This window comes from Chiloscyllium punctatum, chromosome 10 (genome assembly GCF_047496795.1).
Source record: "Chiloscyllium punctatum isolate Juve2018m chromosome 10, sChiPun1.3, whole genome shotgun sequence".
Lineage (NCBI taxonomy): Eukaryota > Metazoa > Chordata > Chondrichthyes > Orectolobiformes > Hemiscylliidae > Chiloscyllium > Chiloscyllium punctatum.
The window spans coordinates 58,820,661-58,840,284 of NC_092748.1; the positions used below are offsets into that span (position 1 = coordinate 58,820,661).

The 19,624-nt window shown below is 39.1% G+C and overlaps 1 protein-coding gene across 3 annotated transcripts in view; it reads right to left on the reverse strand.

The window, feature by feature from the left end:
- The window catches only part of cfap210 (cilia and flagella associated protein 210), a 193,092-nt gene that overhangs the window by 19,420 nt on the left and 154,048 nt on the right, over positions 1 to 19,624 (reverse strand). For 2 of the 3 annotated variants that reach the window (XM_072579274.1, XM_072579275.1), the window contains exons 3-5: positions 18,971 to 19,048; positions 8,772 to 8,945; positions 1,160 to 1,365 (exon numbers count right to left, since the gene is read on the reverse strand). In XM_072579274.1, coding sequence (XP_072435375.1) covers positions 1,160 to 1,365; positions 8,772 to 8,945; positions 18,971 to 19,021 — 431 coding nt within the window. In that variant the 5' untranslated portion in view covers positions 19,022 to 19,048. Of the gene's footprint in view, positions 1 to 1,159; positions 1,366 to 8,771; positions 8,946 to 14,549; positions 14,774 to 18,970; positions 19,049 to 19,624 lie in introns of all 3 variants that reach the window. The other variant, XM_072579273.1, reaches the window with a different exon arrangement.

Consider the following 19,624-nt stretch of genomic DNA (forward strand, 5'->3'; position numbering starts at 1 on the left):
CTACTCTATTAGTTTTTTAGCTCATCCAGTGTCTCCTCTTTCACAATGACTTTGGTAGCATCTTCTTCCTCGGTAAACACAGATACAAAGTACTCATTTAGTACCTTGCATATGCTCTCTACCTTTTTTGATCCCCAATCCCACACCTTGTCCTTCTAATGTTTTAAAATAACTTTTGGATTCCCTTTTATATTCACCAGTCTTTTATGCTTTTTCTTTGCTTCTATTTTTTCCCCCCATTTCTGAGTTATCTGTACTCAACCTGATTCTGATTTGAATGATCATATTGATATCTGTCATGCACACATTATTTCCACATCATCTTATTTTCTATTTTGTGTATATTCCAGGAAAATATGGTTTTGCTTGCTCCATCGTTCCCCTTCCTGAGAATGTACCTCAGAAGTACCTTAACTATTTCCTCTATAAAAGGCTGTCTGTCTCCTGTTTCCTTACAGTTTTGTCTGTCAATCTTTCATTTCACTTACCTGAGACAACTATGTTCTCATCGTACTAAAATTAGCTGTTACTCAATTAAGTACTTTTCCTCTCGATTGCACATTGTCTTTCTATAGCTAACTAAATCTTTTGGCACTCTGATCACTGTTTGCTAAATGTTTTCTCTTTGACATTTGATTCACACGACCTACTAATCTTCCGAACCTGATCTAGCAATGCCTACTCCCTCGTTTAGCCAGAAATATACTGACAAAGAAAATTCCCCTCAACAGACTTCAGAGATTCTTCGCCCTCTGCTGTTTACACTATTATTGTTTTAGCATATATTAGGATTATTAAAGTCCTTAAATTCACTGCTGTATAGTTCTTTTAACTTAAGTTTATTGTCATTGTCATCCTCTCAGGCCTGGTAATATTCTTAACCAATACCACCACTTCTTGTTTCTTTCCTTCCCTTTCTTTCCTGAACACATTTAACATTTCCTTATTTGCACTTACCATTTCTAGTTTTAGAAGAGTGCACATTGATCTTCATCATCCATTTTTTCCTAATACAATTGTATTATCTGTGGTACTGTTTTCGATATGCTTTGCGATCCTTTCATACTCACCTTTGTACAATTCTCCCTAAATGACATCTGATAATCAGGAGGACAAGAGAGATTAATTCAATAACAATAGAAATTTAAACTATACTCACTGCTGTTGATGAAATTCAGCAAGGGCCATTCTCTTTTCTTTATCTTTCATTAATTTTTGATATTCTTCATCCTCACCCAAGTTAATTCGACGTTGAATTTCCTCCATATAGCTTTTCTCTTCTCTTTCATGAAGATTATCTTTTTTTCTCTTTAGTTCAATCTGTGCTTCACGTTCTTTCAGGGCTTCAGTGAGCATCAGTGCAGCCTAGGTAAAAATGTATTTATACAGTTTGTACAGTCATGATGCTGAATGTAGTTGATGCTACAAATTGCTGGACATAAATGGGTTTTTAAGTTAAAGGCAAAAATTCAAAAAATTTATTTACGTAAGTGAATTCCAACATTGAATTACAGATTTTATATGAATCCTTCAATCAAACTTGTCCACACCAACCAGATATTCCAATCCAACCTAGGTCCATTTGCCAGCATTTGGACCATATTCTGCTAAATCCGTCCTATTTATATACCCATCCAGATACCTTTTAAAATGTTGTGATTGTGTCTGGCTCCACCACTTTCTCTGGCAGCTCATTCCATACCCCAAATGATCATTCCTAATTATGAATTACAAGCAGATTACCCTTTTTTTGTATATGGCAATTTGAATTTTGAGCAGTTCTATATTGAATAGAATAGAGTAGCAATTTATTGTCACTTGTATTTTTACAAAAAAAAAATACAGTGAAATGTGTTTAAGTTGCCAAACCCTGGGGCCTTTATTAATAACAGAAGTCATATATAGAATCATAGAGATATACAGCATGGAAACAGACCCTTCAGTCCAACTCATCCATGCCAACCAGATATCCTAAAGTAATCTAGTCCCATTTGCCAGCATTTGGTCCATATCTCTCTAAACCATTCCTATGCATAAACCCAAATCAAATGCCTTTTAAATGCTGTAATTGTACTAGCCTCCACCACTTTCTCTGGCAGCTCATGCCATACACACAGCACCCTCTGCATCAAAAAGTTGCCCTTAGGCCCCTTTTAAATCTTTCCCCTCTAACCATAAACCTATGCCCTCTAAGTTTTAGACTTTCCCCACTCCGGGAAAAGGCCTTGACTATTCACCCTACCCATGCCCCTTATGATTTTACAAACCTCTATATGGTCACCCCTCAGCTTCCAATGCTCCAGGGAAAATAGCTCCAGTCTATTCAGCCACTCCCTGTAGCTCAAACCTTCCAACCCTGGCAATATCCTTGAAAAAGTTCAGAAAAGATTTACCAGTTTCACAACATCCTTCCTGTAACAGGAAGACCAGAATTGCATGCAGTATTCTCATAGTGGCCTAACTAATGTCCTGCACAACTTTAACATGATTTGTCAACTCCTTTACTTAATGCACTGAATAATAAAGGCAAGCCTACCAAACATCTCCTTCATTATCCTATTTACCTGTGACTCCACTTTCAAGGAACTATGAACCTGCACTCCAAGGTCTCTTTGTTCAGCAACACTCCCCAGGACCTTACCAATAATTGCAAAAGTCCTGCCCAATTTGCCTTTCCAAAATGCAGCTCCTCAAATTTATTTAAATTAAACTCCATCTGCCACTTCTCAGCCCATCTGATCAAGATCCCATTGTACGCTGTGGTAACTTCTTTGCTGTCCATTACACTTCCAAGTTTGTTGTCATCAGCAGAGTTACTAATCATACCTCCTATGTTCACATCCAAATCATTCTTATAAATTATAAATAGCAGGGAACCCAGCACCAATCCTTGTAGCACAATGCTAGTCACAGGCATCCAGTCTGAAAAGCAACCCTCCAACACAAAATAAATAAGATGTTTTCTGGGCTGGTTTCTGGGAAGATATGAAATTTTCAAAGTAGTACAAATTTAAAGTTACCTACACTTAACCTCAAGGATGTGGGCTGAAGGGCTTGTACTATGCTGTACAGTTCTATGTTCTTTTCATCTCCTCAGATGTCTCAGTCTGTATCTCCTCTCAAATTCAAGGCTCAGCTACTGCTGGGTAGTGTAGTGACACTTGAGTGTGTGGTATCTCTGTGGCTCCTTGAGTTTACATTCTATGACCTAATCCTGAGCTTATGGAGCTACTCTAAACACAATTTTCACAATTCACAAATCAACTGTGAATGGTGACCTTTGTTAACTTTTGTCTTGACTATTCCAAAGAACTCCTGGTTACCCTTCACTTTCAACTTTCCCTAAACCAGACATCATTAAAGCTCTGTTACCCATGCTCTTACTCAGGCCAAATTAAATTTATCTATTATACCTGTACTCAATTACCTTCTGGTGAAACAATTGAGTTATGAAACTCTCATCTTGCTTTCAAGTTGCTTCATACTTCCTACTTTGCATCTTCTCCAGAGCTAGAATCTCCAAGATGGCTGTGCTTCTCCAATTCAGGCATCTTAACCATCCCTGATTTTAATGTTTCCACTATTGGTGGCCATATTCTCAGTTTCATAAGCACTCAGTTATGGAATTCCCTCCTTAAACCTCCCTGGCTTCTAGCTTTCTTTCATCCTTTAAGACACTCCATAAAATTTATGTCTTTGACTATGATTTACGATCATTTGCTCCAAAATTGTTCTTTGAGATATGGTGTCAAAGCTCATTTTAAAATGCACCTGTGAAGCATCCAGGAATATTTTATTACAATTCTGTTGCTGCATACTTGACAAATGTTTACTTGATTTCCTTGTGTGTATTTGAATCACCCAAAACATGCAACATCGTGTTCTTCTACCCAATTGGAGCTGTGATAAAAATAACCCATTCCTTTTAGATCACCAGTCCAATTCCTATAGATAATTGCAAGCCTACAGTTAATTACAACTATTGTTTGTACATGCACTTTACAGTCAGATACTTGAAAGTCTTCAGTTCTGGATTTAATTATAACTTCTTTTTAAAATAACATTCATATTTATTGAATGTAATAAAGTTAAAATTTTACTTGAATGCTTTCGTAACCAACAAAAACCTGAGACATGTTTCTATAATGCATTGTAGAGATCGATCTAATACACCATACCCAATTTCAAAGGATGAACGATGTTATTTTTCAGCAACTTTTGCTCAGTTTCATTTCCTAAATTATTTTTAAAGCTACCATTAGAAATATAGGAATGGGAGAAAATCCATTCATCCTTCAAACCTATTCTGCCATTCAATGAAATCTCAGTTGGCCTGTTCTCACTGATGGCAATATAATAGTAAACTTTGAAGACTGAAATCAACAGGTATGGATCATTGCCACCACTCTTTTCTCCATCTTCATTGCCACCATTCCTCATCTTGTCAAGAACAAACTTCCCAATGATGTGGAATCATGTACAAGATGGACGGAAAACATTACAACTTCAATCAATTGGAATCCAAGAAGAAAACAACGCTGACATAAGTCTACTCTCTTGGAAGGGATTCGTCTTCATGCTTTCGTCGAAACACACTGAATAATTGATCTCAGCCTCAACCTCAAAAAAAACTAAGTCCTTTACCAATCCATCTGAGGGCAAGCTCTGGTCTATCCCTCCATTAAGATCAAAGGAGAAATCCTCCCAATCATGGCACATTTGACTTACCTGTGGAGTTACTTCTCATCTAAGGCTGACCATCAATATGGAGATCCAACACCACATCCAATCCACGAGTGCCACATTTAGATTCCTAAGGATGGCAGCCTTCAATTACAGCATCATCTGCACTCATACACAGATCCTTGTGAATAAGGCAGTTTCCTTCTGACTCTTCCAGATGATTCCAAAACTTGAACTACATATAGACACCACCTCAAGGCCCTGGAGAAGTACTATCAATGCTGTTTGAGGCGGTTTCTCTGCATCAGATGAGAGGATAGGCGTACTAACAGCAGCGTCCTTGAAGGCACCAGCAGCACTAGTATCAAAGTCATGATCATCTGAAATCAACTCCACCAGGCTGGCCAGGTGTTTAGGGTCCTAGATTCCAACTGCCAAAGCAAATCTTCTTTGCCCAGCTCAAGGAAGGCTGTCAAATGAGAGGAAGACCAGGAAGCACGTCAAAGACTCCCTGAAGGTTTATCTCAAGAAATGCTACATCAATATCAACAGCTGGAAGACACACACTCAGAAGAAACTGACTTGGACGAATTTCCTGGATGAAGGAACACAATTCTTCAAGGACCCCAAGAGGAAGCATGGAAAAAGAACCTGAGAAAGGAATTCCAATGATCTTGAGGCTAAGGACCAATTCCACTTCTCAGAAACATCTGCCAAGTGTGTACTTGGAGATGAGATTCTAGGATTGGGCTCATCAGCCACACAAGGATCCTAGTGACATGGAATTTCCTAGTGAGTGATTGCCAATGACTACAATGATTGGTCTAGTATCAAAGATGCCTGTGCAGCATAACCCTGAATGCATTTGTTTAATAAAAGTCTATCAAAGATTTTAAAATTAACAATTGATCTAGCATCTGCAGAAATCTGTCATTTGCAAAAGAGTTCATTCTACATTGCACAATGTTTACATATATTTTAATTTTTAAACTATGCCCCTAGTTCTAGGTTTTTCATCCAAAAGTGTTTCTCTTTATATACTTAAATTATATTAAGTATAACTACATAACATTTTGGAAACTTCAATAAAATCAACCTTTGATTTTCTAAAGTACATGGAACAGAACTCTGTGCAATATCTGCTTGGCAGAATCTTCCCTATCTCAGTTGAAGTATTTTATGGCTCGTGATCCATCATGACTTAGAGTAACCTCTCTTGTGCAATCTTCTGTTCTCTACTTCATTAATTAGGCAAACCCTGGGTTCTTGGGCATCTTTCTGGGAGAATACCAATGACTGAAGAGGCAGAAATGATTAGTGACCATACTTTGGCAGGACTATGCATGGAACAATTTCAGCCAAACCCTTGGACTATAATAGATTGGGCTCCTTGATTGATTGTGGCAGTGCCCGTAACTGACAATACCTTACAACCCTTTGATTTTCACAAGTTATAAGGAGAGGTTGGATAGGCTGGAACTTTTTTTCCTTGAGCAAAGACGACATAGGTCTTGACTTTATAGAGACCCTATAAAGTCATGAGAGGCATTGATAAATTAGATAGCCAACAGCATTTCCCCATGGTAAGAGAGTCTAAAACTAGAGGGCATAGGTTTAAGGTAAGAGGGGAGAGACACAAAAGGCTCCGTGGGGCAATTATTTTCACAGAGTGGTGAGTGCCTGGAACAGGCTGCCAGAGGTAGTGGTGGACAAAAGTATAATTTTGTCATTTAAGGAACATTTAGATAGGCACATGGATGGGATGGGTATGGAGGGATATGGACGAAATTCCAGCAAATGTAATTTAATTGTGAAAACAGAGTGGCAAGGACAAGTTGAGCCAAAGGTACTGTTTGCATGTTGGACTTCTGTGACTATATGGCCGTTCTCATGTCCTTGTTGCAGCATGTGCCAGCAGTTTATGCAAGTCTAATGTTTACAAAGCATGGTGTTGTATAATGGTGTTGCATGTGCTCACTTATCTGACTGACAGGTTGACCATTCAGTGCTCCCCACTGTTACAAGCTATCTGCCTATCCTTCTCCACTAAAAAGCTATGTGAGATACAGAAGCTGGCAACTCTTACGTCAGTGAGATTGTGCTAAGAAAGCAATTGAAGTACATACTATAGTGTATTGAAAAGTACAAATGCTAGGATATTCCTGTAGGTTCAAATGTGGGGTGCGGCAACTAGAACTTCAAGATTAGCAGGTTTAATCACGTGGCTCAACTTTCACAACTGCAGAGAGATGATTTCATACTTGCAAAACATTAGATTGAATTGAATTACTCAAACTGACTTCAAAAGGTGACTGCCTAAGAAGAGAGGTCTTCCTATGAGCAGTACAAATTTCTTTGGTGCTTGCCTTGAGATTTATCTATGCTCCTACAGAAGTTAGGTATGGTAAATTTAAATTAGGGGAGGGAAAAATTGAGTGAGTGAGCAATAAGAAAGCAAACTAAGAAACATAAGATGTGTGTGTCCATATGAATGCAAAAGCATCCTGTGCTGCTGAATGAGATGCATGTGTGTCCCTGCACCAAAGGGATCAAGTAGAAGCATGCAAGCCATAGTTGTCCCTCTCCTTCAAATTCAAGCTTGGAAGGGCACTTCTGCCGATCGTGTCCATGCAATGGTCAAACATCCATCTGTTCTAATTGCATTTTCTCGCACTTTTCCCATAGCCTTGAATGCTATGGTGTTTCAAGTGCTCACCTAAATTGCTCTGAAATTCCTTGAGGGTTGCTACCTCTGCCAACCATCGGGCTGTAAGTTCCAGGTAAGCACATCCCTCTGGGTGAAAAAAATTCCTCAAATCCCTTCTAAATTACCTGCTCCTTACCTTAAACCTATGTCCCCTGGCTACTGACTCCTCTACAAAGGAGAAAAGTTTGTCAGTGTCTACCTTGTCTATACCCTCAGAGATTTGTACACTTCGATCAACCCTCAGTCTCCTTTGCTGTATGGAAGGCAACACCAGCCTATCTAACCTCACCCTTTGTAGCTGAAATTGCTTCAACCTAGGTAACATCCCTGTGAATCTCTTTTGTGTCATTTCCAGACCAATCGCATCCTTGCTATAATATGGCAATCAGAAATGTCTGACTTGGTCTGACAGCAGATATAATGATGCGAAGAGGCTGATGTTCATCAAAGCTAGTTTGCATGGAGCACTCAGGGACATGGTTCTGAAGAAACAGTTGCATTTTGGTAGGGTCAGGCATGTTGGCAAGCCACAGCCATCAGGTACCCACTCTGATTTGCACGTCAGGAATTTGCACTATCTAGTATTTTGGTAATAAAGAGAAAAATTGGAAACGGCAAATAGATGAGGCAAGTTGGGACTTTAAGGAGATGAAAATGCAAGGAAATATAATGAGATTCTGAAGTTGTTGTTTAAAATATAACATGGACTCCGAAATAGAGACAGAACAGAAATACGGTTAACTAAAAATCATGAACTGTTTGGAAGGAAACGCCAGATCAGGAATGACACAAGTTTTCCTTGTGAAATCTAAAAGACTGCATCTGCTCCTCCTGGCTTAAAAAACCCTAAAACAAAACTTATTGCATGATCCTCCTAGATTTTGGTATATTTCTCCCTTAAAATTTCCTCCAAATGTTCAACTGAAAATTACACTGTTTTACTTCATAAGAGGAAAACAAAATCATATGTCCAAGCTCATGACATCTAAAAATATTTTAGGGATCAAACCATGTGTGTGTTCAACACTGGCAGTTTAGGCTTTCTTGTGCATTACATGGAAGATAACAGAATTCAAACTTCAGGAATGCTGCACAAGCCATAGCAATATTATTGTTTCCCTAAATAAATGAAAATGATATAAAAGACAGTCAGGAGATATAGAAATTAAAGAGTTGAAGACTCCAAACAGTACTATGCATTAGTAATGTTGTGAAAGATTTATAGAAGACCATCATATTGTTATTGTATTGCAGCCAAATTTCAAAAATAAAAAAAGGAAAAAATTGATCACATTTAAATTACCTCGAAATGAATTGAAATAGAAATATTGTATGAATTCAAAAACATTAAATAAAATTTAAATAAAAATTCATACTGTACATTTAGTCCTTTCACTCTGTCAGTTTGATAGAAAAGCAGTGTTTTAGCTCGCTCTAGGCTTTCTTTTCTTTTTTGTGCCATATACTTTGCTTCCTCTATATCAATTTGTTTCCTCTCTTCTTCTTCCTTTTCTTGACGCAGTTTTCTTGCATCGAGCCTTTTTTGCCTTTGTCCCTAGAATACAGATCATGTGATGTGATTTTTTTTTTACTTCATGCTTGAACATTTTTAACACAAGATATTATTGACTTTGCAAATGTAGTACACTCCAATGTCCAAGATAATGCGATCCTCAACAGCCAGTTGTGCTACATTGTCATTCCACAACAGTCTCATAATTTTGCATAAAGTAATATGGTTTTTAGAATGATTCCAAAAACCTGATATTGAGCTTGATCATTCTAATTCTAAACAGAATTTCAATTTTTTTTGTAATTGAATATTAAGTTCCTTGTGTAATTTTACCTTATTATTGATTAATAACATTCATCGGAAATATTTGTAGACATATTTTTTGTCTGGGAAGAAAGAACAGCCAGTTTGTAAATAATGCTTATATCATAATAATGCTGGTTACTTAAAGAAACTTCTATAAAGCAACACTTTTTTTCGTTGTCCTTATGGATAAAAAGATTAGCAATTGTAGCGCATTGACTACCTACTTATTCAGTGTTTAGATTGTTGTCCTAAAAACAACTGACCATTCAAATAGGGAGCAAAACACAGATATAGCTGCAAAAACACTGATTAGCTGTTTTTACTTACCTTAGCATCATATTAAAATGCTGAACAAGAAAGAGCTTAGCTGATCCATCAAGTCCATTCTATAATGGATTAATTCACTAATATACATTACTTCCATTCATACTCAACCTCATATCTCTAGTACTTAAGTGCACAACAAAATAAAAAGAAAAGAAAATATTGGGCAAGATAGAGAGCAAAATTAGATGATGAAACATGTCCTATGAATCCAAAGTACGCTCAATGCTCAATCTACCGCTTATATACTCCAGTGAAAATCATAGTTGGAAACTAATTTAGCTCCACTTTGAGTGAATGCAGCACATCAGCCTTTTTTGGATGAGCTAATAACTTGTTCCAAAGATAACTTTTGTGAACGGTTGTTTTTCAGACTGGAGACCTGTGACCAGCGGTGTTCCAAAGGGATCTGTATTGGGTCTACTTTTGTTTGTCATTTATATAAATGATTAGGATGAGAATGCAGGAGGCATGGTTAATAAGTTCTCAGAAGACAATTCTGATCTCCTTCCCATTGGAAAGAAGTTGTGAAAGTTGAAAGGGTTCAGAAAGGATTTACAAGGATGTTGCCAGGGATGGAGGATTTGAGCTACAGGGAGAGGCGGAACAGGCTGGGGCTGTTTTCCCTGGAGCATCAGAGGCTGAGGGGTGACCTTATAGAGGTTTACAAAATTATGAGGGGCATAGATAGGGTAAATAGGCAAAGTTTTTTTCTTGGGGTTGGGGAGTCCAGAACTAGAGGGCATAGGTTCAGGGTGAGAGGGAAAAAATATAAAAGAGATCTAAGGGGCAACTTTTTCCACACAGAGGGTTGTATGGGTATGGAATGAGCTGCCAGAGGAAGTGGTTGAGGCTGGTACAATTGCAACATTTAAGAGGCATTTGGATGTGAATAGGAAGGGTTGGGAGAGATATGGGCCAGGTGCTGGCAGGTGGGACTAGATTGGGTTGGGATATCTGGTCGCATGACGGGTTGGACTGAAGGATCTGTTTCCATGCTGTACTCTATGACTCTATAAGACACCAAAATTGACGGTATAGTGGACAGTGAAGAAGGTTATCAAGAATTACAAAAAGATCTAGATCAATTGGGTCAATGGGCTGTGAAGTGGCAGATGGAGTTCCATTGGGATAAATGCAAGGTTTTGCATTTTGGTAAAACAAACAAGACAGCAATTAAACAATTAATGGCAGGGCTTGGATAGTATTGTAGAGCAGAGGCACTTAGGTGTTCAGGTACATAATTCTTTGAAGTTTGTGTCACAGGTAGACAGGTGTTTAGTACGCTTGCCTTCATTGCTCAGACTTTGAGCATAGGACATGGGAAGTCATGTTGATGTTGTACAGGATGTTGGTGAGGTTTCTTCTGGAGTACTGTGTGCAGTTCTGGTCGTCCTGCTAAAGGAAGGATATTATTACATTGGAGAGGGTTCCGGAAAGATTTACCAGGATGTTGCCAGAACTGGAGGGTTTGACTTATCGAAATAGGCTGGGACTTTTTACACTGGAGCACAGGAGGTTGAGGGGGTCACCTTATAGAGTTTTATAAAATCACGAGGGGCATAGGTAAAGTGAATAGCAAGGATCTTTTCCCTAGGCTAGTGAGTTCACAACTAGGGGGCATATTTTTAAAGTGAGCAGAGAAAGTTTTAAAAAGGACATGAGGGGCAACGTTTTCACAGAGAGTGGGCAGTGTGTGGAACAAACTGCCAGAGGAAGTGGATACAGGTATAGTTATAACATTTAAAAGACATTTGGATAAGTATATAAATAGGAAAGGTTTGGAGGAACATGGGCCAAATGCAGGCAAGTGGGACAAGTTTAGTTTGGAAACTTGGTCAGCATGGACCAGTTCATCCAAAGGGTCGGTTTCCATGCTTTATGACTCAATTACTCTATAACAGAATTACGAGTGTACCACTGATTACATAAAAGATATAAGACAAGAAAACAGAATACTAGGATATATCAATAAGATTATCAAATGATAGATAATTAACCTAGTTCAATGCTTACATAACTTTAAAGCATCTTCATTTGTTATCCTGAATTTACCTACCGGAAATAGATTACATGGTCTATATAGATTTTATGTATAGATATAAATATAACAAATAGTTCACATCGATTAAATGTAAGTTTTTTAATCCATTTAAAGACCTCAACTGAATCTAAAAGATTTATGATTTTTCTGGAGCAAATCACCATCCTATCCTCCCAGCCTTTTTTGTCATTACGAAGGATCTTTAAACTAGTCATCATTCTACAGCACTCATGTTTGCTTGTTCCAAGCCACTGTATTATGCACACTGACAGAGTATTAAATCCCTCCACATTATCATTAATAAGGCTTAAAAGGAAGTCTTATACACTGACAGTGTATCTTAGCTGATGATCTGATAATATATTTTCTTTCTTCTACAACCTCATTGCATCAGTTGTGCAGAAAATGATACACAGGTTACATCCTAGATCCTAAATCTCGATCTTTCTCTGACTCAATTCTTATAGTTTTAAATTTATGATCTTGAATGGTGTGCACATGCTCAGTGTTAGGTAATACGATCTTCATCTATATCAAGTTACATCCATCTGCAAAATAGATATATTATTCTCTATCATGTCAAACCTTCTCAAAGATGTGCTGGTAATCTATCTTTCTCATGCAATCACAGATTTTTGCATGATCTACAAAACATTCCCCCCGCCGCCCCCCGACCCTCCCATCCCCCATCATCACCACCGCACATTGTCCAACCTTGTCTTCATCGAGACCATGTTGTAGCCACCTATGACTAAAGTTAATAAAATGGTAACCTGGTGCTTTTTAGCTGACATAAGTTGCAATAAAGGGTTTGCAGGTACATAGAGCCGACGTTCACAGACAGACTGGTGGTGTCCATACAGAGATAGTGGGTAGAAAAAGCAAGGTCCCATGGGGTCATAAAAGGGTCCTGACCAGAAGAAACAATAGGGCATTTACTCAAGTTTCTGTAAACAGGCAGTTCTACACATATGAGCACTTTAATATGGGGTATTTTTGAACAGCTTAGTTAAGGCATAGTCCCAAGTTTGTTAGAAAGTAAAAAAGGAAAGTCTGATCCTACAGTATCCGGAATGTAGTTTTAGGTTTTGTAAGTTAGAAACGCAAACAGTAAATTAGTGTGAAAGTTGAATTTTTATCAGCACCCAACTGTAGAGAGTGAAATTTGCCCCCCTCAATAGCACAGAACAGGGAGCAACAAATGATGTGAATAGAGAACCGCTAAGGGAGCACAAAAAGGTTGTAAAACACAGAGATAAACAATTACAGCTTAAGTGCAGATTCTTACCCCCAAAGATCAAGGGAAGAATTACAGAGAAAGATTATCAAATACAAAGTGAAGATGTTATTATGTCCCCTAGTTATTTGTGGAATCTGAACAAGTTTCATTTAATGGCTTGGTAAAGTTGTGAAGTCATTGAATCTCACCCTCATCAGTGAAATTCAAATAGATGTTTTCTGTTTAAGAAAAGAAAATTAGCAATGGAAAATGTTGAGTAGAAATAGTAAAAGATTTGTTTAAAATTCACATAAGAGTAGTGAGGGTTGTAATTACAACTGCAAGTCAGAAAGACTTTTTGTTTGATCTTTCAAGCTGAAGTGAGAAAAGGGTTATTCCCAATTTGTAGGCTGTCACAGAGTCATAGTCATTTAATATTACAGTTGATTTTAAAGACTTTATAACAATTAGTAGAAACTTATATCCTTCCTAATCTTCTATACTGAAGTTAGTAGAGATTTTGGAAGAGTTATTCAAGATAAGCAAGTAGTTAAGTTATGGCCGATAATGCAATGTGGCTGGCAACTGTCTGGGAAGGTGTGTAACTATCCTAAGCATTGTAAGATCCGATAGACAGATGGAGGTGGTATCTGGTAAATGTCATGAGATTATCAGAGGACCTAGGGCTGTCCATAGAGTTATCCATTATTGATTGGGTGTTTACTGGATTGGATGGATGGATTAGTGGGATGTGGTTAACAATGAAATCAATGTTAAATGTAATTATTGGAACATTAAAGGTGTAAAAATGTTGTACTGAGCTGGGGAAAGTTAAGAGTGTCATTGACCTCTCCTCCAATCTGAGCTGTAATTAAGAATGCAACTGGGTCCCACATGAAAGTCAGATTTGGAGTGGTTTCTGGCCTCTCCCACGTGTGGTAAAAGAGCCCTGAATAACAATTGCTTGTAATGCTAAACACAGAATCCAAGACTCCTCTCTGATATTTCTCCCTATAACAAACATTAATAAAAGGTGAAGTTCTGCAACACTCCATTAGTAACTGATTCCTACAGAGAACTACTACAGTTAAGAATAATTACCCAGAAGATGCAACTAATTTCTTAAGCCCATAATCTGCCTATTAATATCACTAACTAGCATCTTATTACATGAAATTTTGTCAAGAGTTTTAAAAATACAAATATACAGTCTGGAGCACGCTACAAAAATCCAACAAATAGTAATCTCCTCAAAAATGAATTTAAAAAAGGTTGAAACTCTCTCTAATAATCTCTTCATTATCAAGGTAATGTATATAGTGGCATCAAATTCAACATTCTGGTTTGCCAGAAATCAGGTGGAGGGCACATAAAATCTAACAGGATCCATGTTTTTCTGACCAATTGCATAAATGCCAAGAAATCACACCCACAACTCAGCAATGTTGTTTTGATTGCTATTGCATAAATTCAGTATCAAACGAGAGGAGTCAAGATTGTTACCAGAGAATTAACCAAAGTACATGTCTCAGATCTCACATTCTCACCTCTGTACGTCTGATTAGCTACACTCACTTTACATTTGTCAGATACAATTAATTGCATAAATAATTCAACTTCTCACTTCAGAATACAGTAGAAATTCAGTGTGCATATAAACACTTCGCTATTGAACTGAGATAAATACATACAAACAACAAAGTAGTATAAATGCTGTATAATACAATAAAACAGAAGTGTGAAATGTGCTTACTGCAATGGTATTTGTCCAGTATTTAGTCACTTCTTTAGATTTTAAATGCAAGGCTTCTTTTTCTTCCTTTTGAGCACGTATAAATTCTGCTTCTTTATTTACGTTATTCAAATTATCCTGGATTCGTTGCCATTCTACTTTTGGAAGTACTGTCACTTGTCGAAGGTCCACCAAATTTGGAAAATGTAACTCACCAGAGTCATTGGTTTTGTCATAATTCTGTGCTAAAATTCCAAAAGCATCAATATGCCATCAAAAGCCATGAAAATCAAGTACTGCTACTAATGTGATTTACCTGCTATAAACAGTGGATAATAAAACCAACCTCCAACTCATTCTCTAAAAAAGTGATCAGAACTTACACAGTTTAAACCGAGGAAGGTTAAATACCTATGTAGTTTCATTGATCTTTATGCAATTTCAGGGTATGTTTTGCAGTGACAAATTTCTCTTCTGAGCCTGCAATTATACTTGAATATGTGGGTTGACTTGTTGTAATCATGTGACCATTACCACTGCAAGGGCTGATGCATACAATTAGTACCAGTCATTTCACTTGCAACGTGGTACCAGTGTGTGGCAGTTGAAAATGCATGGAGTTTTAAGGGCCAAGGGAGACCCAGCAGGAACAGCAAGAACTAAGTTTAAAATAAAGTCTCAATAAGCCTGCTGGCCAAAGGCTACTTTGATAAAGAATTGAAATTGTAGCTGATGGAGACAGAGTTCTAAGTCTGTGATTGCATTCACCAGCTGAGTCCAAAAATGTGATTCTGGTGAATCAATCTAGTTGCGCATATTCCAGCCCTTGCTGCTGTGGAAATGTAAAAACGTACACAGCAGAACTGGAATTGTTTCATTCTCAGTGGAAAAACTATGAAATAGCTAAAGAATTGATTTCAAAATCTGAGTATGTATGGACTGCAATTGGTGCTCGGGAAAGAGTGCTACAAATTGTATTGCAGCTTAGATCTCACTAATGATCAGAAAAGAGGTACTTTGAAGACTTCAAAAACACACTTTGAACCTCATACTAATGTTAATTATGAGAAACAAATTTGTTCAATAGCACTTAAGGGGAAGGGGAAATTATTGATCAGTATGTGACTACAGATTACAGTAATCCCCAGGACCTGATCAAGTGTACCCTAGAATTGTGGGAAGCTAGAGAAGTGATTGCTGGGCCTCTTGCTGAGATATTTGTATCATCGATAGTCACAGGTGAGGTGCTGGAAGACTGGAGGTTGGCAAACGTGGTGCCACTGTTTAAGAAGGGTGGTAAAGACAAGCCAGGGAACTATAGATCGGTGAGCCTGACCTCAGTGGTGGGCAAGTTGTTGGAGGGAATCCTGAGGGACAGGATGTACATGTATTTGGAAAGGCAAGGACTGATTAGGGATAGTCAACATGGCTTTGTGCGTGGGAAATCATGTCTCACAAACTTGATTGAGTTTTTTGAAGTAACAAAGAGGATTGATGAGGGCAGAGCAGTAGATGTGATCTATATGGACATCAGTAAGGCGTTCGACAAGGTTCCCCATGGGAGACTGATTAGCAAGGTTAGATCTCATGGAATACAGAGAGAACTAGCCATTTGGATACAGAACTGGCTCAAAGGTAGAAGACAGAGGGTGGTTGTGGAGGGTTGTTTTTCAGACTGGAGGCCTGTGACCAGTGGAGTGCCACAAGGATCGGTGCTGGGTCCTCTACTTTTTGTCATTTACATAAATGATTTGGAGCGAGCATAAGAGGTACAGTTAGTAAGTTTGCAGATGACACCAAAATTGGAGGTGTAGTGGACAGCGGAGAGGGTTACCTCAGATTACACCAGGATCTGAACTAGATGGGCCAATGGGCTGAGAAGTGGCAGATGGAGTTTAATTCAGATAAATGCGAGGTGCTGCATTTTGGGAAAGCAAATCTTAGCAGGATTTATACACTTAATGGTAAGGTCCGAGGGAGTGTGGCTGAACAAAGAGACCTTGGAGTGCAGGTAGATAGGATCGTGAAGACGGCGGTTGGTATGCTTTCCTTTATTGGTCAGAGTAGTGAGTCCAGGAGTTGGGAGGTCATGTTGCAGATGTACAGGACATTGGTTAGGCTACTGTTGGAATATTGCATGCAGTTCTGGTCTCCTTCCTATCAGAAAGATGTTGTGAAACTTGAAAGGGCTCAGAAAAGATTTATAAGGATGTTGCCAGGGCTGGAGGATTTGAGCAATAGGGAGAGGCTGAACAGGCTGGGGCTGTTTTCCCTAGAGCGTCGGAGGCTGAGGGGTAACCTTATAGAGGTTTACAAAATTATGAGGGGCATGGATAGGATAAATAGACAAAGTCTTTTCCCTGGGGTCTGGGAGTCCAGAACTAGAGGGCATAGATTTAGGGGGAAGAGGGGAAAAAGATATAAAAGAGACCTAAGGGGCAACTTTTTCACGCAGTGGGTGGTACGTGTATGGAATGAGCTGCCAGAGGATGTGGTGGAGGCTGGTACAATTACAACATTTAAGAGGCATTTGGATGGGTATATGAATAGGAAGCGTTTGGAGGAATATGGGCCAGGTGCTGGCAGGTGGGACTAGGTTGGACCGAAGGGTCTGTTTCCATGCTGTGCATCTCTATAACTCTATGACCTTCTGCAGATTTTTCTTATTCAACATAGAAAACTTTTAACACCCTGGTCATGTCTTAATATCTGAATGAATAAACTTGAAGAGATGTGGTGGATTGAGAAATGTGTATGGATGTCTAAGTTCCTAAGCAGTTTGTGTACAGCAAAAAAACTTAAAGAACTGCCCAAAGTAGTTGTACGATTTAATAGTTCAAGGTTAGCATAAAAAATCTGTAGCTTGGTTGCCGATTGCCGTGGTTGTGGGTACATTCACCAGGCTGGGAAGTTGTTTAGCAGACAGGAGATAAAATGTCTGCCGATCAACTTCCCAGCTCAGTGAACATGCCCACAACCACGGAAACCATTTAATAGTATACTCCAAGGTCAAATGGGGACCCGACTTACTCGTAATGGGTCCTAGCCAACACGTACTACTTGAACAACAGTACTAAAACAGATTTTCTGATGATTACAGTATTACTATTTGTAGAAACTTGCTGTGCACAAATTTGTTGCACCACCTCAGATGTTACAACAGTGAACATACTTCAAGGAATACTTAATTGGCTAAATTTGTGGGAAATTGTGAAGAGATTGGTGGGTCCCTTGTTGAAATATTTGTATCATCGACAGCCATGGGTGAGGTGCCGGAAGACTGGAGACTGGCTAATGTGGTGCCATTATTTAAGAAAGGTGATAAGGAAAAGCCATGGAAGTTTAGACTGGTGAGTTTGATGTCGGTGGTGGGTTAGTTGTTGGTGAGGATTCTAAGGGACAGGATTTACATGCATTTGGAAAGGCAAGGACTGATTAGTGATAGTCAACATAGCTTTGTGCATGGGAAATCATGTCGCACTAACTTGGTTGAGTTCTTTGAAGAGATGACAAAGAAGATTGATGAAGGCATGAATTGTCTATATGAATTTCAGCAAGGTGTTCGACAAGGCTCACCTTGGCAGACTAGTTAGCATGGTTAGGTCATTTGGAATCCAGGGGAGCAAGCTAATTGGATACTTCAGATTATCTCAGAGTACAACAGGACCTTGATCAGATGGGCCAATAGGCCGAGGAATGGCAGATGGAGTTTAATTTAGATAATTGTGAAGCATTGCATTTTGGTAAGGCAAACCACGGCAGTAACTTATACACTTAATGGTAGGGACTCAGGGATTACTGCCGAACAAAAAGATCTAGAGGTGCAGGTACATTGTTTCTTGAAAGCTGAGTCACAGGTAGACAGGATGGGGAAGGTGGTGTTTGGCACACTTGCCTTCATTGGTTAGTGCACTGAGCATAGGAATTGGGACATCATGTTGTGGCTGTCAGGACAGTGGTGAGGCTAATTTTAGAATCGTACATTAAATTAGAGTTTCCCTGTTGTAAAAAATATGTTGTTCAACTTGAAAGGGTTCAGAAAAGATCAACAACAATGTGGCCAGGATTGGAGGGTTTGCGCTGTAAGTAGAGGCTGAAAAGGCTGGAGCATTTTTTCCCCTGAAACATCAGAGGCTGAGGAATGATCTTAGAGATGTTTATAAAATCATGAGGGCATGGATAGGGTGAAAAGCCAAGGTCTTTTTTCCGCCCAGAGTAGGGGAAGCCAAAACCAGAGGGCATAGGTTTAAGGAGAAAGGGGAGACAGTTAAGAGGGACCTGAGGAGCAACTTTTTCATGCAGAGAGTGGTACATATATGAAATGAGCTGCCAGAGGAGATGGTGAAGGTGAGCACTATTACATAATTTAAAAAGGCATCTGGATGGGTACTTGAATATAGCTATGCATTGCCTTATATTTCCCAATGTTCCATGCAACTTACCTTCCACTTTCTGAAAATCACTGTGTTCATGACACCTTGGTACACACTCATTGGTGTTCAGGACTGAAGATATTCTACCTGTAATGCATAAACAAAAGAATAACACGATTTAAAACTGCACATTAGAATAAGTACCATTGACTAACACCCTCAGGTTCTGGATTAGTGGTGCTGGGAGAGCACAGCAGTTCAGGCAGCATCCAAGGAGCAGCGAAATCGATGTTTCGGGCAAAAGCCCTTCATCAGGAATAAAGGCAGTGAGCCTGAAGCATGGAGAGATAAGCTAGAGGAGGGTGGGGGTGGGGAGAGAGTAGCATAGAGTACAATGGGTGAGTGGGGGAGGAGATGAAGGTGATAGGTCAAGGAGGAGAGGGTGGAGTTGAAAGGTCGAAAAGGAGATAGGCAGGTCGGACAAGTCCGGACAAGTCAAGGAGACAGTGCTGAGCTGGAAGTTTGAAACTAGGATGAGGTGGGGGAAGGGGAAATGAGGAAGCTGTTGAAGTCCACATTGATGCCCTGGGGTTGAAGTGTTCCAAGGCGAAAGATGAGGCGTTCTTCCTCCAGGCGTCTGGTGATGAGGGAGCGGCGGTGAAGGAGGCCCAGGACCTCCATGTCCTCGGCAGAGTGGTAGGGGGAGTTGAAATGTTGGGCCAT